This window comes from Ammospiza caudacuta, chromosome 3 (genome assembly GCF_027887145.1).
Source record: "Ammospiza caudacuta isolate bAmmCau1 chromosome 3, bAmmCau1.pri, whole genome shotgun sequence".
Lineage (NCBI taxonomy): Eukaryota > Metazoa > Chordata > Aves > Passeriformes > Passerellidae > Ammospiza > Ammospiza caudacuta.
Window position 1 is genome coordinate 45,778,339 of NC_080595.1, and position 27,961 is coordinate 45,806,299.

The following is a 27,961-nucleotide window of genomic DNA, read 5'->3' on the forward strand; positions in this document are numbered from 1 at the left end:
TAATTGTGCTTACCATGTAAGGAAAAGCAGGGGTTTTAGCCCTCACTGGCTTTTAGACCAGACTATTGCTTCCACAGGAAAGCACCATGACGTGCCAAAGCCTGAAGCCTGACATCTGCTGCCAAATTGCAGTGAGCTCCCCAAGGCTCCCACAGCGTTCACCAGGGGCCAGCAGAGGCACAGCAGTTCTGCCATTTGTGGCACAATGCAGGACCAGAACCAACAGCAGAGCACATCCATCCTCCCTCCCTCCCTCCCCAGTTCCCTTTTTCCCCATTATGAAGGCTGGCTGTATAGGGATAAATGCAATCCATGTTTAGGACCCTCCTCAAGTTCAATCTTAGTCTTTATCCCAAGCCAAACAGCAATCCAGCATCATCTGAGCACTGCAAGAACAATTCATAACTGATCACGCAGCGCCAGGCAGGATTCATCACGCAGTGTACTTTTCCTCCCCCTGCTTTTTTGCTTTGTGGTAGTGGTTGTAATCATTATACAGATCCTTGAAGACCTGCCTCACACCTGCTGGGAGAGATGCATTTAAGAACTTGATGTCCCGTTCAATGCAAAGGTCAAGGATGTGATATATTCCCTCTGTGAGATGTGTCTTCACAGCTGGATGCAAAGTCACCTGCAAGAAGAACAAAATTGCCTTAAACTTGAAGACAGAAAGGCAAGACAACACCAGTTCCACAGTCAGTATACATTAAATGCTGACAACATTATCCTTTGCATGAGACCATCTGGAACAGCCCATTAGATAAAATCCAAGATTTTGACTTGACTGCAGTATTTTCCTGAATTTTGCAAACGTTCTGCAAAACAAGCACTCTTGCAGTAAAATCCACAGGAGTACTATACACATTGCTGAGGTGGCAAAGACACTAATCATCCTGGAATCACATGGACACTCCTCAGCACAACAACTCTAATTAAAAAACCCTAAAATACTTGCCTTGGATCACACATTTTAGTAGATTCTGTATGTCTTGTATAGCTGTATGCTATTATGTCAGTTTCAAATGAGCACTTCATTTACATTGTGTAGAAACAATTTTGACTTATCACTTAACAATTTCATATTTATCTAACAATATTTTTCTGAGTACTTCAATGTGCACACCTTTATAGAACAAGCCTTCAAAAATCTCAGAAATGTACATTTCCTTAATCTGTTTTAACACCAAGAATCAGGTACCTTGCCTGAAGTCATGCAGAAAGTTGGAGGAATACAAGAAATGAGTCAGGACTCAGCACCCTGCTCCTGACATTACCTCTGCTCAACCCCACAACCAGTAGAACTGCCACTAACAACCAGAAACATCAGCACTGACTCCGGAGCCCTCTGCTGCTCTAGGCTAATTGAAATTTGTCCTGTGCCCACAAATCACTTGCTAAATACTTCACTGCCCAAGACAGTAGTGGCCTCTGGCATCATTGCGTTATTTTTGCTGCAGCACCATGTCTTATCTTTGCTGAATCCCAAAATTAGCTTTATGCCTCCAGATGTGAGCCTCTGCACTCCAGGCATAATGAAAATCACATAAAAAGCCGTCATTAAAATTCAGGCCTCTTTCTTCCTTAGGCAACTAATAAACTTTCTGCTAATGAAGTGCACTCCTCATCACTGTGACAGGCTCCCGCTCTCTTTCTGCCCTAAATGTGGAACAGATAATATGTTTTGTTAGATCCACTAACATAGCAGGGAAAAACATATAGCAGGCATTAAGGCACATAAAATTTCTTTTAGATCTGTGACCCTACAGAGTTTACATGTGCAAGAGGTTGTAATTTTTCCCTTCCCTGTCAGTTGATCAATTGGTTTGTTTACAACAGATGCTATTTCTCCCTACACTGCACAATACAGTTGGAGAACAGCTGAGCATCACAGCTCCCAGTGAATGCACTGGGCTGGGTTCTCCCTTCCTAGAGTAGAGGAATGACTGCAGAGAACAAGGACAGGAAAACCCACAGCTATTGACAATATGGACCAGATGGCCCACTTGGGATAAGCAGCTATCTCAGAGCTGCAGTTAATGGAACTGCATCCCACACATCACAAATTCATCTGGACCCAAGCCTTACTTGGGCCATTCTTGCTTTGCAGTTTCCTATAAACACCAGTAACACCATGGGAAGCAGAGCCAAAGATTTAAACAGCTGCCACTACTGGCTGGCAGTTAATTATACTTGTAAGTGGTTTACGTTCTATACAGTTAGCACAACCAATTTGTCAAGCATTACAGAGTTCTTGATGTGAGACATTAAATGTGTGAAGAGGTATTCCACTATTGCTGAATTAAGCAACAGCTCACAGGCAACAAGCAGAGAGGACTGCCAACAGTATGAAAGAGATGCCACCCACTCCAGTAAGGAATCTTTCTAGATTAATACAAAATAATTCATGGTATAAAGAGAGAGGACTGAGGGAGCTGTTACACAACCAGTTTAGGGGTAAGTGACTGCTTAGGCCAGTAGCTTTCATCAGCTCTAGTTCACAGACCCTTAAAAAGGGTTCCAGTAAGTGTGCAGATGCCTACAGAAAGACTTATATCTACTAACATGTTTTTCTCAGTTATCTTTGATGGACCCACGGGGTCTTCATATCACAGGGAGAAAGCCACTGATCCTGACTCGGAAGAGATGAATGGTTAAAAGAGCTTTTCTCTCCCTCTGCAGAGCAACAGGAAAGATGTGTACATGCCCCATTTAAGACAGGCATCTGAGGGCCCTCTTTCCTCTGATATCCATCAATTCTCAGCAGTCTAATGAGCAAATAAATCATCACCTACATGTGATCTATCTATTCTGTCAGACAGAAAACACTCCTTTGCCACAGTGTCTAGAGGCTCACTACACCAATTTCCCCTTCCACACCCAAAGGTTCCATGCATACATTACTGATCTGTGGTTCCAGCTATCATCCATCACTTTCCATTTCCCAGTGAACATCTTGCACAAAACTTTCCTAGCTGTCTCATGAGACTGTGTACTCCCGCTAATACTGAGACAAGTGTCCTTTCAACTTAAAAAGGTCGTTTGACAATTCAAGTCAGGCTTTTATTCAGTGATGACCAGATTACAGATTCACAGACGGCTAAAGGGAACAGAAGCAGTCTTAACAGCAATTTTCCCTTTGCTGAACTACTACATTCACTATGTAAACAATGACCAACTAACCTCTGTAATAATCTTCACGGTTAGTTACACTGGTTACACCACAATCCTTCAGAAACACAGCACCAGTTAGGATTTTCTTTTTGTGAGACAAAAGCTACATTTCCTTTCTGTATTTCAGCCCATTCCCCAGGCCAGAACCACAAATAATCAGTTTGCAGGTACTTGCACCACAAGCAGCATTCAAACCCTGGTGAAATCTACATCTATTAGGCTAAAGAAACTGACAAGCTAAAGTTACCTCTGGGTGAGAGAAAATACTGATCTGGCTCTGGCATCCATAAGAGTAGAAGTGGTTGTTTTCACTAAGGATCACAATGATATCTTTGGTACAGAAGGAGAATTATTGAAAAGCCAGCAATTCTTGCCTGGGCAACATTTTTTAAATTCATTTAATCATTTACACCATATTAAAAGATTCTTTCCAGGAGAATCTTCCACCATTACTTTGCCAGATTTAACTGCTATCAGTCCTGGAGACTATTTGGGAGATAAACTTAACTACCAGATGTATAAGAAAGACATTTTTAACAGTGATAGTGCCAAAACTCTGGAACATGTTGTCCAGAGAGGTGGTGGATATCTCACCCCAGGAAACATTCAAGGCCAAGTTGGATGCAGCTATGATCTATTTCAAGATGTCCCTGCTCATTGTAGAGAAGCTCGACTAGATGACCTTTCAAGGTTATCTTTCAACCTTTTAACCCAAACCATTCTATGATTCTATGAAGAAATGCAACACCCAACATGGCACTAAAGCAAAACAGCTTTGTACCTGGGCAGCCTGCATCTCTGTGAGGTATAACAACTGTAACTTCACAAATTTTACAGAATTTAACAGAGTTGCCTTTGTAACAGAAACACCAGAGCTAGCACAATACCATGGCACTTTCAAGATGGATGAGAACATACCTTCTGCAATTCAGTCACATAGTGAGCCACAATGAAGGCAGAAAACACAGTGAAGTCCTCCATTTCTGCAGCAATGTAAGTATACATCCGTTCCACCAAGTGTGCACATTTCAGTATCATTTCAAACTCATCCATGTTGCCTAAAACACAAATTGAGATGCAGCTTGGCATTTGAGACTTAAAAACATTAGGAAAAAAACCCCAAATAATCATTCCATTTTCCATGATCCTTGAACAATATGAGGCCAAGGACAGCTTGCCTATTTTATCATCTTTTCTTATCAAACCACAGCTAGAGGCCCCCCACAACACACAAAATACATCTCCTAGAGTGGCTACTTTGTAAGAGCATACTGATTCCAATTTCATGTGCACTGCAAGACAAAAATTACTTGTTATAGATGTTGAAGTGCTCACAACAGCAGTTGCAGTCCCTTCCACAATTCAGTCCCAACCAGCACTGTGGAGGAGAGAATGAGGAGACAAGAAAATTGTATTCCCTGCCTAGAGAAAATCAGAAGATGTTTCTTAGAAACAGCATAGTAAGAAAGCTCTTTGATGAGTTCTATTATGTGGAATATAGCAGCAAAAGCTGCATCACTGGAGGTATCTAAAGTGAGACTGCTGAGATCAGCTGAGAATTAACTCAGCAGGCAGAGAATGAAGAGAGCTAGTACAAACAAGGGAGAAGGGAAATCCAGAAATTACTTCCATGTTATCTGTTACAAAACCAGAACAATTCTGCAAAGATAAACAGGATCATTTTCAACATGAGGATGCCATGTACCTGTAAGCTTCATGGGATGATTGCCTTATGCAAATACATTGCAAAAGCAAGAAAATTCTCCAAATCTGGCACCAGTTTAACATACCTTTTCCTCTATCACTGAGCCTCAGCTAATATATTCCTCTACAATGAATACATACACTTATATTTCCCCACAGTTGTGGGCAACACATCAGCTGAGATAGATCTGAACATGGCACAGGTTGTAGGACATCAGCAAAAAGCTGGGATACAATCAGTTTCAGGCCATGAAGTCAACTTGTCTCAAAACTCCACTATTAATGACAGAATATCTGTGTCCTGACCATCTTAATCTTTGTGGACATTTCTGACTTGTCTACTCTGACTATGTAAACTCTTTAATAACTTCCAGTAATAAGTCTGTTTTTCCCCCTTCCTTTTAGGATATTTAATTACCCTTATTTCAAATCCTTGGCCATACAGATATATAATCTAATCCAAATTAATGCTTCAGATACACTTAGCATACAATGGTGACAACTCAGCTCTGTAGTACACATAGTTCCGATCTCAAAAAATTTCATTTAGTAGCATCCATTTGGGATTATAACTGACACACATTAGCATGAATCACTGGAGCACACAGCCACCAATGCCTGCAGACACAGGGGTTGATAGGAAGAGCAGAAATTGAGCACAGTAAGCCTTACTGCTTCCTGTCTACTTGCCAGCCAGTCAGTGAAGAATAACTTATTCACCTAAAGCAATGCTGTCTGCATGCAGCACTCCAGGAGCCCCAGTTATCTTCCTAAACCCACAACCACAAAGATCAGTTTTTCATAAAACCCCGGTTTTTCATAAAGGACAGGTAGAAATGACAGTTTCAATGCCACAGCTAGGTTTTGAGGACTTTGTCCTGCTCAGCATCTCCCCTTCTAAAGTGTATGTATATATAAAGCAAAGGTGGAGAAGATATGGTACCTCTGTCTCCTTTCTGACGCCCCTCATGCATGACAGAAACAACCAGACGATGGAAACTGCTCAGAAAGGATGGTGCTGCTTTCAACAGCACCTGAAAAACACATGAAACAAAAACATGTGAGAATACATAGTATAGGGAGTGGAGAGGGTAGAAACTATCTTTTCATTCTGCACCCTGAGCCATTTGTCCTTCTAGAATCAATCACAGAAAAAGGAAATGTTTTCTCCTAAATCATAAGCAATCCACTGCCAAAGAACAACAGTGCAGGCACAAGCAAAGCAGGAGAGCAACTGAAATTATGTGATTTTAAATGACAAGCAGTACAATGCACTTTCCTACTGTCAAGACAAAATATTTCAAAATAATATTAAAAGAAGTCTATCACTAATACATTTTCTCTTTCAAATCTTTCCCCTTCTCCCACCCAATCACAGATATACCTTTGGATGACACTGCACAATAGAGAAGAGCACTTCATGGACCCCCAGGAAGACACCATGATAGTCTTCTGTCTTCAGATGATCCAGAGGAACTGTTAGAAGAATGCTGAATGCCAATGAAACGTGATGTGGATTCACAAGAATCCCTTCTCCCTGCCTTAGCAGAGTTGCTACAGTCTCTAGAATAGGTATAGCTATGATGGAAATCAGTGCCTGGTCCTGACAGGCCTCTTTGGTTTGCAGCTACAAGACAGGAAACAGACAATGAGAAATGCATTAGCCACTTATCATTAGTTGGAACACCAGAGAACCCTAACCCTGACTGGAGTCAATGGAACTAGACCTGTGCTAGCTGTACTGGCAGGGAGACTCCTGCACCTGAGCCATTTTCATGCACTTGTGCCCTGGGTGAGGATGCATATGATGCATTTCAAACAAACACTGCTGTGAGCATAACTGGAATGACAACTATTCCCCAGCCTCCTGAAAGCCAGCACCTCTTTGCACCTTTCGCACGAATCCAATGATGCAGCTCACTCCTTCACATGCATGCAGACCTATCAGAAGGGGCAGAAACTGCAAGCTTATGATTCCCAGGCACTGCAGAACCAGCTGCTGATAAATTCTTGCCTAGAGATATCATCCCAAGAGAAGAAAAACCTACATCACTAGCTTTATATGCTGTACAAACGAGGGGCAGGTTTGATTTGGCTTGATTAGTTTCATTTAAGTTTCCTTTTCATAATTCAGTGAATTTATATAATTACTTTTTTCTATAAGCATTTGTTTTGTTTTGCTGCTGTTGGCTTCGGCTGCAACACATGGCTGATGGTTATCTTTTCCTTTGGACAGCAGGAAGGATAGGAGACAGACTCCACTCTGCAGTCTGACAAGTTTCTCCCAAGCACCATATTACAGTGGAGTTCCATAAAATTACTGTGCATAAGAAATGGATGACCTGCACACTGCACTCACAGGAGATTTACTTGAGGAAGGAGGAGAAAAAGGGTCTACACAAAAACGCTCAGATGAATCTGGCATGGATGTGTTTAGTTTTTGTTCCTGTGTGCCTCTGTGCACTTTAGCTGTATCCACTAGAGAGTCTAAGGGATAGGAGGGGTAGGTAATGAAGTTACAATAAAGAGATACTTACAGCTAAAGCTGTGATTATCTGTGGGCTGGCAAACCAAAAAGCTTTCCCTTTGTCTCCACTTAATGGGCAGCTGAGCAACAATTTGGTTAGCGTAACAGCTGACAATACTTCCTGCAGAAAGCAGAGGGATCATCAGTCAGGGGTACAAGGCACACTGGCTCCTTTCAAGTACAGAAAAGCTCTTTCAAGGTCAGTGGCACTTCTGAGCATTACCAGAGCCCTGACACATGAAAGGCCTCCCACCAATACCTCTCTTTGGAAATTGTGAAGAAAGCAGCAGCTCAACAGAATTGAATGCACTCAGCAGCGCTGACCCAAATGTACTTTATGCCACATTTGCTTCACAATCAACTTACTGTACAAAAAAGCTTACATGACTTTTGAGAAAGGAAAGCCCCCTCATACAACTGCCACTACGTAACAGAAGGAAGCAGAGGCAATACAAGGATATCGGTACACTATAAATTAAGAATGCTGCTTTTGGCAGCAGGGTTTTTTTAATTGCTAGTTGTTTACACAGACTGATACAAGAAGCATATTGCAAGCTACATTCAGGTGGCAGGAATTCTCTGTGCAGTTCAGGCCATTCTCCAATCAGTGGGTTTTCTATGAAGCATACAGCACACTTTTTTTGCCAAGTGTTCCACACATCAGCACTAGTGCTTAAGCTGCTCTGAAGAAGGGCACATAATTTAAAGATACTGAGTGCTACCTGGGTATTGCTGAGTAGTCTTTAGAGCAACAAGTACCAAAAGTACAGGTGCAGTTTTGGTTTTACTTAAAAATGCCAGCACTTCTAAAAGTGCCTTTAACCTTGTACAAAAGAGCCACAGACAAACACTGACTGCTGGTATCTGTTGTGCAGGAGCTCTGAGCAGCAAGTAGGAAAGAGCTTTCAGCATGGCCTGTAAGACCACAGCTGTGTGATTTCTATTGACAATACATGGACTCAAGACTGCTGAGTCCTTACGACAGACAAAAAGTTTTTTGAGTAGGTTTCCATGATTTTTCCACCTCTCAATTTATATACAGAACATAATACAGTCAGAAAGCCCTTATCCATGTAAATTAATTTGACCTGATTACTGAACATAAAGCAGGAAGAACAAAAAAAATATTTACAAATCTCATTCAGCCAACAACCTTTTTTTCAAGATACAGCAGACTGCAGAAGGAAGTTGACAACACCTTAAACTGTTAAGAAGGCCTTACTTTAGCCTTCTGCTGCCAAATATTCCTCACTTCCAGTCCCTGCAGCACCAGCCTCATTATAGCGTAGAACTCCTCGTCAGAGCAGTTTCCCAGCACCTGGACCAGCACCTCTGTCAGCTCCATCTCCATACTTCGGATCACCTGGGTTGTAATTGCAGGACCTGCATATTCAAGAGACAAAAGCAATCAATTCCCAAGAGAAGGACTTCCACAGGTAAGAATAGGGCAAACTGAAAATAAAACAGTTCTGGGGGTACCTTTTTAACACTCAAATACATAGAGGGCTTGATACTTTACCTTTCTCCCCACTAGTGCACTAAGATGATGATCTCAAGTATATCCTACCCTCAGGTTCTGAGCAGTCATCATACCAATAGAAACTCTTCAGTAATACAGAAAGACTAAACCAAAGGAGCTGCACAAGCCAACGGAGCAGGCTAAACAAGCCACAGGTCTTTTCTATAAATGGTGGCCACAGATCCATCACAAATTATAAAAGCATAAAGCTTTTTCTATGACTACTTAATGGCAATACAAACACTGAGATCACAACTGGACTTCACTTGAACAGTAGTCTCCAAAGCAGGGTGTGCACACCCCAGGGTATGGGAATTATAATAAGTAAAATATTTATTGGGGTATGGGAATTATAATAAGTAAAATATCTTTAATACAAAAAGATATTTTAAATAGATTTTACTTCACCTTTATCTCATGCTTTTGAAACATTTTCTGTATGTGTACTTTACAGTATACATACCGGAGTAGTACATGTATAATTTATAAGTAACTTATATTCAGGCTGTGAGTTCAATTTCTTAGGTTTTTTAAATGATGGGTGTGTGCAATCAGAAATGTTTGGAGATCACTGCACCAGAGCATGCCAGCAATAAGTCTGACAAATGCCAGCAGTTTGAGGAAGTCAAAGAGAACAGTTATTCCGGCTCTGTGTTCATCTCTCTTTCTGAATGAGACAATGTAAAGGAGCCATTAGGTCACACAGCTGCCAGCAGAGGGTTTTCATGTAATTTCCAGCCTTGGCTTTTTATTTGGTGAGGATAAAGGAACCAACCTGTCAATATCCTACAGAATTTATCAGAATTACCACATGGTGTTCATCATCCATAACAGTTAGGTAACTTCCACTGCTCTATAAATTCACCTACCAGATACAAAAGCAGATGAGTATTTTACTCTAAGATCTGGCCTGGTGCAGATCAGCCGCTTCAGTGGTGCCTACTACAACAATTACACAAGCAGGACACTGCACTTCAGCCCTACCTCCAGTAGTATTACCATGTTCCAGGTACTTTCAAAATGTTCTACCAAGGATGAGTAACTCAGGACCTCAACTTTGTTTAAAGATGTTAACATCTATCAGAAGTTCATTGCCACACTAGATGGTGGCTGTGGTCCAGGTACTACAATATTGCCTCCTAGAAAATTTTCCTGTTATGCATTTAAAAAAGGATAGCCTGCTGTTTTAACACAAGTAAACAAATGCAAACTTTTAAAGAAACTGTATGCTTTGCTAAATGGCTTTTAACTCACAAAATTAGCAAAGGATGTGGAGAAAGAGTTTTCATACCAGAGAGAAGCTTTTTTATAGCAAAAACAACCATGAGTGCAGTTTCTTTTTCAGGACACAGCTCTGGCACAGAGCAGAAGACAGTCAGGAACTGCAATGCAAGCTGAAGGAACTGCAGATTGCTCCCTGCACAGGGCAGCTCTTTCAGTATCTGAGAGTAAAACTCTTGGTACAGTTTAACACGGGGCCGCTTCAAAAATCCACTGGGCTCCTTCTGCCAGTCCTTCTTGACAGGATGGCTCAGATCTGCTTTGAGGAGAGTAGTGACAGATGGTATGAATGCCACAGGCAAAGGCTGGTTTGGGGTGCTACTCTGAAGCCCGTGTTCAACAGTTCTGACCATCTGCAGAACCACTGGTTCCAACAGAGCACAAAACACATCCACAGAATGCAGCTTCTTTTCTGGCAGCTGCTGGAGGTGCAGTGTGACAACATGACAGAGTGTGGTGAATGCTGTGAGCAGCAACTGCTCAGCTGCGGGATTCCAGTTTTTCCAGTCCGTGCTTTTGGCTGCACCTGTGTCTGGCCTGCAGCTCACCAGGAAAGACATGAACTTTTCCAAGTTGAGCTTCACACTTTGTCTTCTTTCAATAATCATCTGAAGAAAGTTTTCCAAAAACTCTTGGACTTCTTGGACATATTGTGCCCAATCAGGACCAGTCAAGACATCAGTGAAGAATTTGCAAGCTGTAAGCTGGGAGGTCATGACAGCCTCAAGAACATCACTGGCATGTAACACCTTAAGAACAGAGTTGGAGTTCCTGCCAGCTTGCAGGCACCTCAGGAGGTGGAGGCAAGTACTTAAAACCTTCAGCAATAACAATTTGCTGCAAGAGACACTAGCCCTGGCATTAACTAGCAGGGACAGCAGCACCAGAAAACATCGAGTACAGTCAGAGGGAAGAAAACTGTCTAATTTCTGGAGAGAAACAATTTCTAGTAAATCCAGGCATCTTTGTAGCTGAGGTTCTTTCAGCATGACAGGGCAGCCATTTTTTGCTAACAATACTATACATTGGGCAACTTTCTCCAGTGTTTTCCAAGACAAGCTCAGCTCATCCTTCTGCACTTTGTTTTCTGATGGTACTTCCAATGGGTCAACAGTTTTGCAAGAAGCCATAATTTCTTCATGCCAAGGAATACTGGTCACAGACAGCTGCTGCAGTGGCAGATCTACTGAATCCCTGGGAGCAGTGGGGAGCACCACAGCAAACTGATAAATAAGATGGGTCAGAAAAGCACAGTGCAGGACCCTCATTTCTGGTAGTAGAGAGCTGTGGATGAAACCAAGTGATATCTTTGCAATGCTGATGGAAGGCTCCTGATCCGTGGCAGCTTCCTGATCTTCAGCCAACATCAACGTTTCTAGAAGCACCTTTGCAATGTACTCAACATCTTTTAAGGAAATATATGGCAACAGGATGGTCAGGTTGGACATGATGAGGTGCCAGTGTGCTGTGGGGTAGCTAAGCTCAGTTATTGCACTGATATCTCCATCCCACAGTTCAGATTCTCCTCTGCTCATGGTAGATCTCCCAGACTCCAGGATGAAAGCTGCGGCATGCTGCAAGGCCTGTAGGTCAGCTTCAGTCTGCATTAACATCATCTTCATTTTCTGAAGTGTGAGGAGTTCTAAGCAGTATTTACTAGTGGAGGCAAAACTACTTGCAAGTTCCATAACTCTCCTCCAACTCTGATCCTTCACACCAGGCAGAAAAGCTGAAACGCCCCAGTGCCTTGCAGCAGGTTCAGTAACAGCAGTTTCAGCTGCTGGAGACACGTATTTACTGCAGCTAACACCAAACAGAGCATCTACCTCAACCCAAGTGTAAACAAGGAGGAGAGCAGCATCACTGGCCTTTCTTAGCCAAAGCTCTGACTTTTCTCCCTCTCTCCTAGGAGCCTGCAGCAGCTCCATCAGTGGCAGAATTATTCCCTTCTGTATGTTTGCCATCAAACGCTGAGTGCGAAGCACCACAGGGGATGGAGTGACATCATCCAGGCTCCTCATGTTGAACAGAAAGGCATGCAGCACCGAGCACACTGACATCAGCTTCAAGGCCATGTCAACTGACCCTTCAACAGCTGGAATGATAAGGGCCTGGCATTTCTCCACGAAGAGACACAGAATGTCCAGAATCTGGTTGGGTGGCAGTTCAAGAAGGCACTCACGAAGCTTTGGTGTCAGGCCAGCTGAGAAGATAGGCGGCCTCAGTTCATCAACAGCTGGCCGGCAAATGACTGTCAGCACCTCTTCAAAGAGCCGTGGGAACTGCCTCAGCTTGGAGTAGGTCTGGAATATGGTGCTGATGAGAACCTCCTGAGGCTTCTTTGTATGTGGCTCAGAGGCCTCTGCATCAATCCAAGCTGACGACACCAAGTCATCCAGGTCTGGCTCTACTATAAGGTGGTTTAATGACATCAGGAGCTTGAGACACCTGAACCAAGCAGGGATGGAAGCTTGGGAGTGTGTCAGTAGCAGCTGTGCTAGCTTCCTGTAAAACCCAAACTGCACCTCCTTGTGCCGGATACGGTCACTGGCGACATTATAGATGTCATTGCTGAGCACCAAGCTCAGAAGCTGTTCCAAAGCAAACAGTTCCACGCTCCAGTCCACAGGGAAAAGCAAATCACTCTTCCCCTCCTCTTGCAGGTCAGAGAGCCTGAGACAGCCAAAAAGCCTGCTGAGCATGTGGAAACACACAAGGTAGTTTTCTGCCTTACAGTACGAGTCCAGAAAGAGCTTATACAGCAGGGACACCGAACCAGCAACAACTGCTCCATGGAGGGCAGGTTCACACAAGTCACTGCCCAGCTTGGTCTGCACTGTGTTAACTGGTAGCAAAAGAGTTTTCCAAGCTCCTTTCTTCTTCTCCTGGGATTTCTGCTCTGACAGCAGTTCTTCTTTGTAGGATGAGAAAAGCTCAGGCTGAAATAACCCAGCCTGCAGCAAAGTCTCTATTTGGCTTCGTATTTCTCTGCTCAGGTGCTGACACACATGATTATCATCCGCTTGTGTCCAGCTCCTCACAGTCAGCAAGTGTCTCAAGAGCAAGCATGGCTGGAGCAAGTGACTCGTCACTCGCCCAAACACACGGTTTGGGTTGGCTTGCTGCCTCTGGATCAGCAGGTACTGAGCAAAGGTAAGATGGAGGACGTTGAACAACTGCGAGCCCACAGCATCATCAGAAGCCAGCTGTTGACATGCCAGCTTGGACAGCTTGCTGAGGAGATCAACCAGAAGTTCACACTTTGCTGTGTAAATGATGGACAGTGAAGAAGTAGAAAGAATGCCACTGGAGCAGCTCAGCACAGTGCCAATGTTCTGCTGTGTCTTCTCAGAATAGGCCTCTGATAATCTTTTGTTTATGATCTGAAAAAAGAAACAAAAACAAACCCCAAAACCAGTCAATTTAGCATACAAAGATAAAGCCCATCATAATGAACCAACAACACCTTGTGTGAGCTGCGGCTGCAAGCAAGGGGGTTGTGCCAACAGCTGCTGCTGAGCCTCTCACATCACAGGTTTCAAACTAGAAGCTCCACTGTCCTCGCATTTGTTTGCAGCACCAGATGAGTAAGGAAGCCCTCACGCACACTACTAGCAACAGCATAAGACTATCCACACTTGATCCTAACAGTTCATCCTGCAGAAATGGAGTAGGGGAAAATTTCTTCCCTTCTTGAACGGTCCCCAAAATTACACTCCCAACAACAACAAACCTATACACACAACACATCCCTGCTCTGATACAGAGAGTTTATTTAATAAGAATGTCCATGACTAAATATCATCTTTGTATTTGAAAATGAGACAGTTTCTAGTTCTGGTATCTGGAATGTGAAGCACTATTCTCTTTTCTCTTTGAGGGATACACATTTCTAGAGAAATTATGTTGCATTTCTCTTCCTTTTCTCAAATTTTATGTGTATTTCCCTGCTGTTCTCTTCTTCAATCCACTTTTCACTCGCTCTCTTTTCTCAACTTCAGATAATGTCTGCAAACAACTCAGTAACAATTTTAAAATCTACATCTATTTTGTTAAAAACCTTACCTGTCTCCTTACACCTTATTGGGGATGGTTCATCTCCTCAGCTGCAACAGTGATGGACTAAAACAGACCCTTAAATTCTTCCCACTGGACCCTCTATACCTCTGTCCTTGGTGTTCAGGGTACCCTGTATCTCTGACCTGATCTTCATCCAGACAGGTTTTCACACATAGACCACCTTTAAATTTGGCACACTTTCTGCATAACATCTCTGAAGCCCAGATTTCATCCAACCAATTCTTCATACTTCACAGTTCAATTTCTACATGTAAAGACAATCTTTTCTTGCTTCCCTTCAATCTGATCAAAACTAAAAGGATCATTTCCCCAGTCATTTTCACTGCCTTTGCAGCCACTCACTAATTCTGCCATTTTTAACCTTAGCGCTGCACAAATACAAAATGTACTGCAGGACAGAAATAGAGAAACTTTCAGTACAGGTCCTGCAAACTATCAGATTAAGACATATTTCAGGCAATCTATCAGATTAAGACATATTTCATGCAACATCTGACACTGTGAGGGAGAGTCAAGTACTATAAGAGATACATATTGCTATCCAGAATTTTTCCAGATATCCACAGTCATAGTTACCTCTGCAACTGAAAAACTGAGACCAACTGTCTTCCCACTCTTTAAGAGATCCTGTAGTCTTTTACTATGGATAACATTGTCAAGATATGCCCAGAGTTTTTCAACAACTTCATCCTCCAGTTCATGTTTCTTGTTGTAGTTGGAAACCAACGCTTGGGTTACCCAATCGAGTAAAACCTGTTAACAGAAGGGAAAACAAGAAATCTTTAACAACTCCCAAGCAAAAACAGGACAAAAGCAGTACCTCCTCATAGTTACAGCATTTGTACCTTGAGAACTGTGCTACATCCAAGCAGAACAGCCTCTGAGTGAGCAGCGAAGTCTGCTCCCAAAGGTTTCAATTCCTAAGAGCTTACGCTCTATACCAAATGTTGGACCTGTGCTTGCATGTACCATCCAAAAACAACTTTCAGAAGTGAACATCTTTACTCTCACAACATTCTAATTCTAACAGTTGATACTGGTTGCAAATGCAGTCCTTTAAATCAGTGCTTAGAGAATCAGCTGGTTTTAACTTTCTGACAGTTGCTATTCCACTCACATCCTTCTCTTCATATGTTTAAATTCACTACCTAGAAATTCGGGCCCAGGAATTTAGATGTGTGCAAACTGGAAAAGATTGAAATATACTAATTACTGTTTTAAAACTGAAGTTGTGGTGTATGGCTAAGTTTAATATTTTAAGTAACTTGTTATTTCAAAACTTCTTGTTTGAAATAACAAGAACCTGAAACACAGACCTCAGATGTGCAAACCCTAGGCCCGAAAGTACTACCAGGGCTGGAGGAACAGGACAAGACACCCCTAACCCAGGGAAACACTGCACAGACCTTCAGCAAACAGGATCAAAACAAAAGACTGAGGAGACAGTGTGGGTTCCATGAAAAGAAAACCAAATCACCCTCCAAGCAGCAGTCCATGAATGCACTGTGTGCTCTCTGCTCATGCACAGCAAGTTCTGAGCACCAGAGAACACACATACAGCCTCAGTCAGTCCTCCCATCCTCAAGTTCTTGTTTTTAACTATGCCCAAAAGCATCTGACTTCGGAGCATCCTGTACTGGACGTAAAACCAATGGCAATGACTGTTTGAAAGATGATGATTTCTCATCTCTCTGGGAGACAGAACACAGGCACTACCCTCTCTTAAAGAAAGACTCTTCCATCCTGCACGAATGCAGGGCTTTGTGCTGAGGCTACCTACAATATGTTGTTATAAAAATATTTCCTGTAACGACAAAGAAATCAAAAGCTGATCACAATCCTAAACCAGTGCTATATTTACAGTGCTAACCGCTAGCTAGAAGCTAGATCTGGATTTTAACAACTGATTCATTCATAGCAGTAATCCACCATCGGTATTTTCTTCTTTCATCACTGTTCGCCAGTGAAAAGTACTCACTTGCTCCTTATTAGGCAGGACGCACTGGTGAGAAATCCACGCGAACCGGGCTAGTTTGAGTTTGTCCTCCCAAGAAGTCTTGGCGCTTTTGAGCTTCAGGTAAATCCCGGAGTAGATGGCTGCCATGGGGGCGGCACGTGGGCACAGCGAGGCGGCAGACCCACGTCTGGAAGAAACGCCGAGTAAGGGGAAGGCGGTCGGACGGACGGACGGGCAGCGGCTCCGCACCGGGCACTCGCCCGGCACTCCCGCACGTGGCACCGCTCGGGGCCCGAGCGCCTCCGCCCGCCAGCCGCCCACGGCCCCGCTCCCCAGCGCCCACCTCTCCCCCACCAGCCCCCGGTCCCACTCACCTTCCCCTGCGCTCGCAGGGCCGTCACTGCCCGCTCCCCGCTCCCGGTACGGCCGGGCCCTGCCCGCCTGCCTCCGTCCCCGCCAAGCCGCGCCAGCCGAGCGCCGAGCCCGGGAGGCGGCGCGCTGGGGCGAGCCCGCGCCCATTGGCGGCCAGAGGGCGCTTGCGCGGCCCCGGCCCCGCTCCCGCCCGCCCCGGCGTGTGTCAGCCGGGCCATGGAGCGGCCGCCGCCGCCGCCCGCCGGGCCCCGGGCAGCACCGGCCGCGCCACCGGCACCGGCCCTCAGGGGAGGCGGCAGCGGCGGCGCGCCCGCCGGCAGCGCTCGGCTCCGCTGTGTGCAGTGACAGCGCCCCCCGGCCGCGCCGGCCCCCGCCTGCTTCCCGCCGCCTCCCGCCGCCTGCGATGCTCAGTGAGTGGGGACCGGCCCGGGGCCGCGGCCCGGGGCCCGCACGGGGGGGCGCGGGGGCGGGGCCGGCGGCGGGAGCAGGGCCCGGGCGTCCGCGGGCCGCCTCGTGGCGGAGGCCCGCAGGCCCGGCGCGGCCGGCGGCTCCGGCGGCTCCCGGCAGGGGCACCTCGGGCACGGGCGCGGCCCTGGGGCAGCCCCGGCTGCAGACGGGCCGAGCGCGTGCCCTCCGCCCGGAGGTCGTGGGGGGGCCTCTGGTCGTGATATTCTTCTTTCCCTTGGAAAGTGCGTGGGTTTAATAAGCCTCTTCTTATCGCGCCATCTCTCTTCCCTTTGCTTTTTTTTTTTTTTTTTTGCTTTTTTTTTTTTTTTAATATTGACAGGAGAAGGCTTTAAGTTTGGCGTCCCTTCAGCGAGCGCCCTTCGGCCCGCGGAGCAGCCGCAGGACAGGCGCGGGCCCCGCAGGGCTCCCGGCCCCGGTGACCCCGGCAGGGCCCACAGGCCGGCAGTGCCCACAGGCCGGCAGTGCCCACAGGCCGGCAGTGCCGGGTGGGTCCCGCGGCTCCGCTCGGCCCAGGAAGGGCCCGGCGCTGGCGGAGCCCGAGCCGAGGTGGTGTCAGGGGGGTTGGAGGAAAGCGTGTCCCGCAGGTCCCGCCGAGGACATCGGTGAAGCGCTGCTTTGCACCGACTTGGGGCCGCGGGGGGATCGGGGGGAAACAATGTGGAATTGGCAAAGCGTCTTTCGTGGACGGTGAGCCAGATCTCGGTCCAAATGCAAATGGATTCATGCTCTTTTAAAATCACAGCTGTTCCCTCTCTCCCTCTATACATGAATGCCACTGCTCAGGCGAAAGCCTTCTCCGTAGTTCCTGCTGCCCTGTTTTCCTATTTTGCACCACTACCGTGCTCTCCAAGTCAACTTGTCATGTTTACTTGCCTGTTTTTGTGAATTGCAGCTGCTGCATGTGCGACATCCTTGGCTCTTAGGTCATGGTTATCTCCATATCAGTTTATCCTTATGTCATTTATTCTGAAATTTTGTATATTTCAGATTATCCTAATGTCACAAAATTAAAAATTGAGACCTATTATTGTTGGTAGGCCCCACATTTCACCTGCAGTGATAAAGGATAAAAGACTATTTTTTGCTGTCCAAAACTGAGGCCTGAGACAGAGTTCTTATTAGAGAATATTCAAAATATGCTTTTGTTTTATGCTTTTATTAGTTTGGGGGTTGGGTGTTTTTTAATCTAGCTCTCTGGTGCTCACAGGTCTTTCCTCAGTCTGTTGGAAGAAAGAGACTGCTGTCCCAGTGTTGGGACAGGAATCCAGAGTCTTTAAAAGCAGTGTTTCCAGTGCTAGTTTTTAAGTTCTTTTTAGTGTGTCTGTACTGGGATTATTTCAAGGCCGTGGAATCTGCCTAAACCTGTACCTGAAATGTAGCATAGGCGGGAAAATAATTTCCTTGGCCCAATGCTTAGTTCACAACTAACTTCCAGCTTTTCCAGGAAGGAGGAATTTGCAATGTGTTTTGTGTTATTAGCCTCTGCTCTGTTCTTTTTTTTTAGTAGTTCTGGTTCCTCAAAAAAAATTACCTAAACCTTTTTTTAGTGCTCCAGTTTGGAACACTGCAGAAAATGCTGTATTGTAGCTCTGCATTCTCACAATGTGATCTTTCTTCTCTCTTTTCTTATTTATTTTGCTTATCAGTGAAATTAGTTAGCACCATTAGTATTTATTATTCTCTTTGGCTGTTCAAGGAGAATGAGACAACTGGGACTTCTGAACAATTGTTTCAAGCTTAATCCATTTTGTGAACAGGGAACTCTATATGCTTTCAGTTTATTACATATTTTGGAGATTATCCTCAGTTATGAGAGCTAGAATCTTAAAATTGATTGGAAGTTAAAAATTGGAGGCTTGTCCTTTAATGCCTTTAAATTCTGCATCATTGACGTGTTGTGAATTGGTGTAGCTTGGACCTTGAACCAGGCTGACAGTATTTTGGGAGGCCATTCTTATGTTTATTTTATGATACACTCTAATTTTGATTAAAGGCTCAATAAAGAATATTTGTAGGAGCGTTGCTTTTGCTCTTGCACTTTTCCTGAATGCTTTTCCTGCCTTGGTGGCATTGTTCTTTGTAATGCTGAGTGTGAAGTATAAAGGCAAAGTGAAGGAAGAAGCAAAGAGCTGAAATTAGAGTATGGGTGACTGCTGTTTCTGATGCTAATGGGTATTTCTAATGAAGACACACAGTTCCCGTTGTGTCACCTGGGAGGAGGGAAAAAAATCTCCTTGAGATGCTGCTAACATCCCCTACTGTGATTGCAGAGGGGAGTACACAGAGGAGCAAGGAACTGTACAGATTGCATAAATGCCTCGGTGTGGGCCTGGGCAAATCGCCTGCACATGAGTCCGTGCAGCTGGCTGAAATGCAGAATGGTAACAGTACCTTATGAGGCTTAGTTAAAGGGTGTTTTTTAGGAGGGTGCTACATTGCTGGTCCATCCTTGGGTCCACTCTACGTGGTGATCTTGGTAAGAGTTCTGTCTTTCCTACAGTTTTGTGCAGCAGAAGTGTTACACTTGAGACAGTGTCTCAAATACAACTTCTTTGATTGCAGATGAAAAGGAAGTTTGCTTTTGGAGTGAAAGAAGGTGTTGAAAACTTTTTATTTTAATGGGTCTATCTGAAAATGCTTTGAAAACTCCCACCTGTTGATGCCCCTTCCCCACACTCAACAGTTACTTAACCTGTGGGAACAAATGGGAGTCTTTTTACGGTTTTCACCCAAGCATGTGGATTTGCAATTCCACATATCTGTTGAAAGTGAACTATTGCTGAAACCTTGCATCCTCATCCACTTGTACCTAACTTCACAGAAGGGTTATTTTTCTAACAAGTGGAATAAGCACTAAAATGTGCATGGGTATTAGAAAAAAACTCATTTGTATTTTTAAAGCTGTCCTTTTGGTAGAAATAAGGGTTCTTACAAAAGGAGGAAGGGCATCCTTGTCTCTCTCAGAGAAGCTGAGTTTCATCAGATTTAGCTGCTCAAACCAGGAAGCACTAGCGCTCAGGAAACATTCATGTCATTGGTAGTGGGGCTGTAAGGTGTTAAACTGTTTCCAGGCAGGCTTTACCTGGTGTTGTGATAGGAAGAAACCCCTGTGGCTTAGTTGTGCTTTTCAGGTTATCTAAACTTGTGTGTAAAGTCAATGGCTGTTGTGAAGGATTGGTGCAGTCAGCGATTACCCAAATAGCAAGGGAGCGGTAGCATTCATCTTACTGAGGTTCCTTTATTACAAGCCAAGGACTAAAGGTAACCTTGGGCTCATTTTGATTTTGAGGTACTTCCAAGCAGTGTTTGTGAGGATGGGTTCCTAAATGTATATTTAAAAAAAAAACCTTCAAAAGATTATTTCTGTTTCAAACTTCTGTAAGAGGGAAGCCTGCATAGGTCAAGGCAGATGATAAAGAAGGCTCTGCTTTTAATTTCCCTCTTTTTTTTTCCTGGGGACCGTCTGAGTGAAGTGCCAGAAATCTAGCTCTAACCTTTAAGTTCAGCCAATAAGCTTTTGCTTCTTGGCCTCTCCAAATAGGTTTGCTATATAAAGCATTATGTTTCCAAAATTTCCATCTTTGTATGTTAATTTCTCATTCCACTGAGTCTTCTGGAGGTTTTTTTTTTTGTTGGTTGGTCAAGCAGAGAAACCAGAAAGTGAAGATTACTCAAACTGCTGCTGTCAAAACTCAAGGAGGAGAGATATTCCCTTTTTATGAGCTGTTTTTAACAAAAATGCTTCAGTTCACCATTGTGGTTTTAGTTCAGAATCCTCAAAACTGTTTTTGATTCCTCTGTGAAATCAGTAAAATTAGGCAGCAAAATATCTTCAGGAATCTACAAAATGTCTGGGCCATAGTACTGAGAGGCAAATCCCTGAAGGTTCTGTTTCATACCTCAGCAACAAAACTACAGAGATGTTTGTTTTCTATCAGTATCGATGCACCTGCAGGCTAGGTGGATCTCAGGCTGCCCTGCAAGAGTCTCATCATCTCTTTCCTTCTTTCGAGGTCATGAAACGCGTACGCACAGAGCAGATTCAGATGGCAGTGTCCTGCTACCTCAAGCGCCGTCAGTATGTGGACTCGGAAGGTCCCCTGAAACAAGGGCTGAGGCTATGTCAGACGGCTGAAGAGATGGCAGCTAATCTCACAGGTAATCCTATCGTGTTTTCCATGACTACCTCTTGGCAGAGTTGTGAGCGCGTGTGCTGGCAGCTGTATGAATTTGTCTGCACATGTGGACATTTCTCGTTTGAAATTAAGAAATTTCTCACTGTTAAGTTGACGTGAATTGTGAACTTTGGAAGAATGAAAATGTGGGTGGAAGTGTAACAAGGTGACGTTCATAGTCAATGAAACATCAGGCTTAAATGCCATGTGAGGATAATGGAAAATACACGTTTTATCCCAAATAACATGAAGTCTTGGTGAGTAGTGGTGCTTTGGAATGGAAGGGAGAAGAACCTAGATGAAAAAGGAAGTAGAAGCAGGAAATTCTGCTGTACCTTTGTACTCCAGCAGAGTTATATAATGTGAAATTAAAGTGATAAGGCTGGGTCTTTTTCTGGCATAGTCAGCTTTGTAGTTGTGAGAAGTCTGCTCTTGTCATTTGGGGAAAAAACCCAAAACCTTCAGTGAACGAGAAAAGGCATGGAGGGAGATAAATTTCCTTCTCTTTCTTAAAGACTTCAGAATCCTGCCACACTGCTTGCTTTCCAAATTCTGTCTATGAAAATTGTCATTGTAATTATTATTTTTGTTTCAACAAATTCTGCTGCTGCTTGAGCACATAGAAGTATTGAAAGGATGAAAGCTATGTGGATGTTATAGAGATTAAATTTACTTGTAAAAGTAATAGAAAATACTGGGCTGACATTTTGGGTAAAAAAGCAAGGAGAAACTTTTTTCTCTCAATGAAACTGCCTAGATTATGACAGTATCTCAGACAAAGGGGAGTGGTGGAGTTACTTGTAATATGACTTAATTTGACAAAATATTAGTAGCTATTTAACTGTGTTTGTGGTTAGATAAGGTTGGATGCAGGAACAGATAAAATACTGTGGTAAAATAAAGGTATTCCTTACCTTTACATCTTAGTATTTTTCCTTACCTTTATGTCTTAGTACTTTTCATTTCCTTGCTTTTTTCAGCCTAACAGAAGTTTATTGCAGTCTCTGAAAAAGTACTGGGAAAGATGGGGAAAGAATGAAACCAAAGTAAACTGCTGAATTGTTTTTCAGTGGGAGATTTTTTTGTGAGAAGTGGGTAGAAAGGTCGGTGTCAGAACATGCTCAGAATGTGATACCAGCCATATGAGGAGGACACAGAAGTGTCTGAAGTAGTGGAGATGAACTGAATTACAAGCCCCTTGGAAAAAAAGATAATAAAGAGTGTGAATGAGTGTGTGTTTACATTTTGTCTTTTTTACTGAAAAAATAAAAATTCCACAAAATATTATTACTAAATTTCATGGTAGTCTGAATCCTCTTGCCAGTGCATGTTTTTTGTAGATGGGCATTGAGAATTTAGTCATCAGTTTTTGTTAGAACTGAAAATGGGCTGCTCTCATGTGTTCAGCTGCTTACTACTTCTTGTCAGATGTGCTTGCAGTGAGCTGTCAGTGAGCATTCTGCAGTTCCAGTAGTGACTGTTAGAAAAATGTCTGTAAAAGTAAACCCAAGCCTGTTACTTAATCTGACAACAGATGCTGAAAATACTTTCTGCTGCAGTCATCTTAGTTTTGCAAACTGAGTAAAAACTGAGCAGATTGCAAAGCCTGCAGTGCTTTATTTTGGGGAAAGTGATCAAATGTGTTTTTCTGAAGATGTTTTTGCTTGTTCCTTAGCAAAGCTCACCTTCTTTTTTATGTTCAGCTCTACTGTTTGACTTTTAAATTTAACTAGCTTGTGTGAATGGGAGACTTGGAGGGGACTTCAGAAGGTGATCTGGTGCAACCTTTTCTGTGGGAGACGGAGCCCAGATAAGATTATCTAGAATTCTGTCTGATGATATCTGCAGTAAAATATAGCACAGAGCTTCCTTGTGATTATGCCATATTTCTCTAGAAAACAAGAACAATGTCTGAGGACAGAGTGAGTGACCAAGGAACACTGCCCATAGCACTGTGTATGAATATCTGTATATTGTGTGTATGTACATAATAATGTACAAAAATATGGACATAAATAATGTACAATTATACATCATCGTACTCACCTAAAATAGGAATCAGTTGCTGTTACACAACATTTACAGTAGTCCCACATTTGTTAGCTGGAAGCAATTCTGCTGATAGCCAACACACAAGACCAGAAGGGTACTGTCCATATCCCTGAGTTAGGAGTGAGCTCCTTTGAATATCCTATCAGGTTGCATAGCTGGCTGCACTTACTGGATGTGGAGGAGCAGATATTTCCAATAGATGTTCTTATGACCACTGGGGAAGGTAGAAAAGAAACTGTGGTAGGTTTATTAACATATGAGAAAGATACAGCCAGTGTTTTATTTCTACCAGGTGGAAAATGTGCATGAAATTTTACTCTTGTTTTGGAATCAGTTGACTTCTTGATCCTTTTTGCAGTTCTCATTGGTTTAAAGTTTTGGGAAGGCAAAGAATTAGAATTTATTAGAGCTGTCTGCTATGTAGGGTTCATTTAGCATTTGCTGGATGGGAATAAGCTCTAGCATCATTTACTGCAAGAATAGGCCATAATGGTTACCCAGTCAGAGTGTTTCAAGACAGATAGACAAAGATGATACTCCACTTTCTGAAGCATGAAGTACACCTTAATTTTGGAATTAAGTTGCTTATGCAGAGAAAGTTGTGCCCTGGAGAAAATACCTTATAAAGTCTAGGCCAATGAGTTGTGCTTGCACAGCATGAACAAGGTGGCAGGCCATTGCCATTCCTGCAGAAATGAGGTCACCAGATCTCTGTGAAGAGTTGATTGTTGCATGTCATCCTGTGATAGACAGCATAAGAGACAGGCCCTCATATTTCTGTATTTCTTGGCTTTTACAAAGAGTTGCATGGGTGACATTGGAAACTGTCAGTGAGTATTCTAGAGTTACTATGTGTGCATACGTGTAGTTTACTTTCTTGTGCTGAATATTGATTATATGCAATTTTACATACAAATAGCAGAGCTTTTTACTTTAGGTATTGAGTCGTACCAGTTTGTGAACATGGAGTTCTTACCATCTTTGAGCTTCTGAAGCAGCCAGGCTGTAGAAAGCTCAGTGTAGCTGTGCCTTTCAGCAAGTTATATTCGTTTATATCTGAACTGATTTAGGAGATGATATCATATTGGTGCTGGAATCTGGTTTTGTTTTGATTTTATTTTTTCCCAAGAGAGAATGATGAGCTCAGCCCATTTCTCTGTTTCAAGAGCTGAATTCAGCTTGCCAAACATACCTCCTGTATTTACATGAACTGAAGGAAGGTAAACCTGTGTCTTAGCAGAGAGAAAGAGAGAGAGGAGTGAGGGAAGAATAGCAGCAGGCTGCCTGTGTACCATGTGCTGATCTCTTTCTAATTAGAGGCATTGAGATGAGCTGGAGGCTGGCCTATCTCTCTGTAGCGTGTGAACATTTGATAATGTTGTTTATAGACTTCCAGGGCTGTCAGACTTGTGCCTCTGTGCATGAGCCAAATGCTGGAACGAAAAGTACCCCAGTCAATCAAGAGTAGAAAGTCAGAGGATGGAAAGTGGTGCAGGGCAAGGAAGACCAAAATAAGTTGAAGTGAAAGTATTAAAAATAGGGGGTTTGGAGGGGATGAGAGTTATAATTTGAAGAAAAAAAACTGAAAGAGAAATAGTGAAACTCCTTGCTTTTTTGTGCTCTACTTAGAACAGCAAAACTTGGGTTTCTAATCACTGGCATTTGCATGTGCCTGGGGTTCCTTGATGCATGTTTGTAAACTTGCATGAAGTCTCCTGTGGATTCCAGGCCATTAGCAGAACAGCAAAGGTTTGGTGCCGGAGAAGGAGAAGCCAGTTCCCTTCCTAAACAGTTCAGAACCGCTTTTTCCAGAATCTGGTTCTGAAAAAGAGTTTAACGTGGTCTGAGGAGATTGTAACAACTGGGCTTGTGGGCAGTTGTCAGCTCCCCCTTAACCTAAAATCCTCAGGGAGGAGGGAAGATTTTGGTTAAAAATTACAAAGGGTTTGCTTAGACATTCAGTGTTTTCTCCCCCACCTCTGTAAGACTTAATAAATGATAATAATTTGTTGTAAATTATAATGACCGGGACAAGAAATTTGAGAATCTGAAGTAGTGTCACTTTAGACCTTTTCATGATGGTTGGTGCGACTCACTGAAAAAGAAACTTTAATTTGGAGAAAGTTGTATGTTGCTTTCTTCATCTTTTCTGAGTGTAAAGTTGTAAAACCACAGTTGTAAAACTTCTAAGGGGTCTCTGATGGTTGTTACACTGAACTTATTGAGAATTTAATGTTGTATTTGAAAACTTGAAAATGTGTTCTGGGTGGAGCAGGTGAGTTGCTGAGATTTTTAGGGTGGGTTTTAGCTTTCAGTGAGCTTTCTCCTTCATGATCTGTCTAGGTGGTTAATGCCATGTTTAGATGCTTTGGACTATGTCATACCTGAATGGTTTTAAAGATGAAATGTCATCTGAGTGGCTGCATACCTTGGATTTTATGAGAAGCTTTGTTTTCAGACACATATGTAAAAAACCTTAAATCCTTATATAAGTTTTGCTTTTTTTATTTCACAGTCCAATCTGAGTCTGGTTGTGCCAACGTCGTGTCTGCAGCTCCCTGCCTGGCAGAGCCCCAGCAATATGAAGTACAGTTTGGACGATTACGCAATTTTCTGACAGGTAAATCAAAAAACACAGACTGACTTCTTTTGTCATTGAAATGAGTAAAGGGTAATATAGTAAAATTTGAAATCATGTCTCTAACAATGTTTTGATTTCTAGTTTTGAGATTTCAGTTAAAATAGAAATATTTCATTTTTCTGGTTTTGGTTGTTTTCTATGTGCTGAATAGCTTTGCCTTTTATAGATGGCTGGCTCTTTGCTCTTTCTTGTTCAAGCATTTGCACTTTGTAGGTCTTCTAGACAGCACCATTTTTACATAGGACAGGAAGGAAAATCAGTGTTTTATGTGAAAGGCAAGTAACTGAGAAAAGACTGTAGTTCTCTGTTGTATTCTAGTTTAAGGTTTTTAACTTTATCCATAATTGCCTTGTTTTTATGATGATCTGGATTTCTAAGGGAGGATTTGTTCCTGTAAATTTAGCTGTACTAGCTTTGAGAGTGGAGCAATACAGCAAAGTAAAAATTATCTTACTCCATAATGATGCAGAAGTCAAATAATTATTTAATTTTTTTTATAATTATTCTATATTTTTTTAACAAGTACTCTTGGCAATGTCCTTATTTCTTCTATAAGTCTCCAGCATGGGAAGAAGAAAGCAGACAGAATTTTTAAAGAATAGTACCAAGGAAAGTGATGCTGTCACACACAACATTTGTCCAGTGTAAGGATTTGATCCCACTGTGCATAACATTGGGATTATTATTTCTGATAGTTTTGGAAGGGAAGGGAGCAGGAAGGCAAAGGCAGAAAATAGTGAATTCTTGGAGCCTTGTCATCTACAGCAGTTCAATACCTTTGCACTTTAGTATTTGAAGTAAATCCTTATGGTTTAATAGATTTTTAGAAGTATGATAGCTCTGTTCAGTGCTTGGTGAAGTGCTGGCTTAATGTTTGATGAAGTGCTAGGTTTTGGTATTCAGGTGGACTGCTTTCATCTTTTTTGTCCCTGTTGCTCTAGTTTGATATCTTACACAGATGAACTACCTCTGTTTGTTCAAGGGAGTAGCTTGCCAACCAGCCACAAGGCACAGCAGGGCACTTCCCATTTCTGTGATGCCTGCCCCACTGAGGAGTGGGCAGGGGATTAGTGACACAGAGTAACTTAACTAAGCAGTCTCTAGTTCAACCACCTGTTCAAAGCAGGGCAAGATGGGTGTTTGATCAGGTTGCTCAGAGCCTTTTCCAGTCAGATTTAGAAAATCAAACACTCTGGAGGTTGCTGTGCATCTCTGGGGCCCTGCTGCAATTCAGTGGGAATTTCCCTTGCAGCAGCTTGCCTGTTGTCCTTCCATTGAGCACCTCTGAGAAGAGCTGGCTCCTTTGCCTCTATAATGCCCCACTGGGTACTGAAGGCAAGCAGTTGAATACCCCCTTATTCTTCAAGCTAGGCAGACCCAGCTCCTGTAACCTCTTCATATGTTCCTAGGGAACATTTTCTTTGTTCCTGTTTCTGCTAACTTCCCATCTCTTCCCTTTTTCCCCTACTGCAAAGTGAGGTCCTTCCTCTTGTTTCATTTTTGGGCTAGTGCCCCTGGAGAAAAAAAGAGACCTGCTGACTGCTTAGAATTTTTACTACATGCAGACCACTGTTTTCACTGGCTTTGGCCCAGTTTCAGTGGGACAGGAAGAAGAGTGATGCTCAAGTATGCAAATATGTATGCATACACTGCACTCCATGCATAATCTGTAGTTAGTCCTGTAGAAATGAGACAGAGACACAGTATGGACTAGAGAAAGTCTGGCAGAGTGCTCAACACGAAGGAAAAATAACCTAATGGAAAGGGAAAAAAGAGATCATGCGTTGGTGAGTGGCAGGAGGGAAGAGCATGTTGAAAAACAGCAATGCTTTCTGCATTTTGAGGATCAGCAAATGTTTTTAGGATCAGCAGTGCCTATTTGTTTTCCAGTAATTGGGACCATTTGGTCCTGTAGTAGTAACTCGTTGTGGCCCTGTTTGTTGCTATGGTGTTGGGCAGGCTCTGCTCCTCACAGCTCCCTGCAGCTGGCAAACAGCCCCAGAGAAGCTGAGGA

At 43.2% G+C, this 27,961-nt stretch overlaps 2 protein-coding genes across 2 annotated transcripts in view; one reads left to right on the top strand and one right to left on the bottom strand.

Moving 5' to 3' along the window:
• Positions 1–275: 275 nt before the first annotated feature.
• On the bottom strand, positions 276–16,727 carry URB2 (URB2 ribosome biogenesis homolog). The gene is made up of 10 exons (XM_058802421.1): positions 16,614–16,727; positions 16,261–16,426; positions 14,859–15,035; positions 10,213–13,585; positions 8,625–8,785; positions 7,413–7,523; positions 6,260–6,502; positions 5,819–5,909; positions 4,090–4,229; positions 276–631 (listed from the first exon to the last, which is right to left on the bottom strand). The coding sequence occupies exons 2-10, from the start codon at positions 16,384–16,386 to the stop codon at positions 434–436; spliced, it is 4,620 nt and encodes a 1,539-aa protein (XP_058658404.1). The 5' UTR covers positions 16,387–16,426; positions 16,614–16,727; the 3' UTR covers positions 276–433.
• Positions 16,728–16,854: 127 nt separating this feature from the next.
• LOC131555575 (ATP-binding cassette sub-family B member 10, mitochondrial-like) overlaps positions 16,855–27,961 on the top strand; it is a 52,226-nt gene continuing 41,119 nt past the window's right edge. The window contains exons 1-3 of the mRNA XM_058801677.1: positions 16,855–17,021; positions 21,093–21,237; positions 25,822–25,926. Coding sequence (XP_058657660.1) covers positions 21,096–21,237; positions 25,822–25,926 — 247 coding nt within the window. The 5' untranslated portion in view covers positions 16,855–17,021; positions 21,093–21,095. The remainder of the gene's footprint in view (positions 17,022–21,092; positions 21,238–25,821; positions 25,927–27,961) is intronic.

Excerpts from the sequence above, each read along its gene's own strand:
- URB2 (XM_058802421.1), bottom strand. The coding sequence starts at position 16,386 with ATGGCAGCCATCTACTCCGGGATTTACCTGAAGCTCAAAAGCGCCAAG. Across the intron at positions 6,503-7,412 it reads AGATAATCACAGCTTTAGCT|CTGCAAACCAAAGAGGCCTG; the intron begins GTAAGTATCTCT and ends CCTGTCTTGTAG. Across the intron at positions 5,910-6,259 it reads TTGTGCAGTGTCATCCAAAG|GTGCTGTTGAAAGCAGCACC; the intron begins GTATATCTGTGA and ends TGTGTTTTTCAG.